This window comes from Echinops telfairi, unplaced genomic scaffold (genome assembly GCF_000313985.2).
Source record: "Echinops telfairi isolate 266 unplaced genomic scaffold, ASM31398v2 ScPeMD7_7457;HRSCAF=8495, whole genome shotgun sequence".
Taxonomy (NCBI): domain Eukaryota; kingdom Metazoa; phylum Chordata; class Mammalia; order Afrosoricida; family Tenrecidae; genus Echinops; species Echinops telfairi.
In genome coordinates, this window is record NW_022111357.1 from 33,354,022 (window position 1) to 33,354,786 (window position 765).

Below are 765 nucleotides of genomic sequence, written 5' to 3' on the forward strand. Positions count from 1 at the left end.
GACCTGAACCCTGTCTCTCATGTGTGTGCCCTGGAATCTGGACGGCAAGCAAAGGCAACCCCCTCCTCACCCCCACTCTCACCCCACTCTGGATCATGGAGCGCCAGGCTGGAAAACACCCAGCGATTCCCGCCTCCAAACCAACGGTTCAGCCCCATGTGGGTGCCCGAGGCCCTGAAGGGCGTCCCCTGCCAGAGACTGGGCTCCCCACTGGTCAGTGGCCCTGCTGGGCTCTCCTCCCGCAGCTCCAGTGTTTCCTTCAGAGCACGTGTCGTGACTCTGCCGCTGCCTGTCTGACCCTGGTAGGCAGTGTGAGGGCAGGAGGGAACCACACCTCTGTGCTCACCCTTGCCCCTTCCCCACCCCCCCAGCACTAGCCCAGCGCAGGACACGCGCGGGGCTCCCGGTCTGCTCAAGCCTGGACCTGAGAGCAGACCCTCCGCTGATCCGGCCTACAGGAGGGCGGAACGTGGTGCGACCCTGAGCGGCACAGAGCTTGGCCGGTCATGCCCCAAGTGCTCGGACACTCACTCCAGCCGGTCAGCGGTGGAAGGTGCCGTGGGTCAGCACGGCAGGCAGGCCCTCCCCTCACTGGCCTTACATCTAAGGTAATGAGAGATTGAGAGTGTGGATCAGAGCTGTGGGGAGGAAGTGAGGTGCACTCACTCAATCACTCAACCTGCATTTACCGACCACCTGCTAGTTCCTAGACGCTGGGGTGCCCGGCTCAGACAAAACAGCCTGCTGCAGAATGCTACATGCCCC

At 63.1% G+C, this 765-nt stretch overlaps 1 protein-coding gene across 1 annotated transcript in view; it reads right to left on the reverse strand.

The window, feature by feature from the left end:
• Positions 1-765, reverse strand: part of DISP3 (dispatched RND transporter family member 3) — a 154,221-nt gene that overhangs the window by 127,552 nt on the left and 25,904 nt on the right. Inside the window, exon 12 of the mRNA XM_045299199.1 lies at positions 83-299. Within this exon, the coding sequence (XP_045155134.1) occupies positions 83-299 (217 nt within the window). The remainder of the gene's footprint in view (positions 1-82; positions 300-765) is intronic.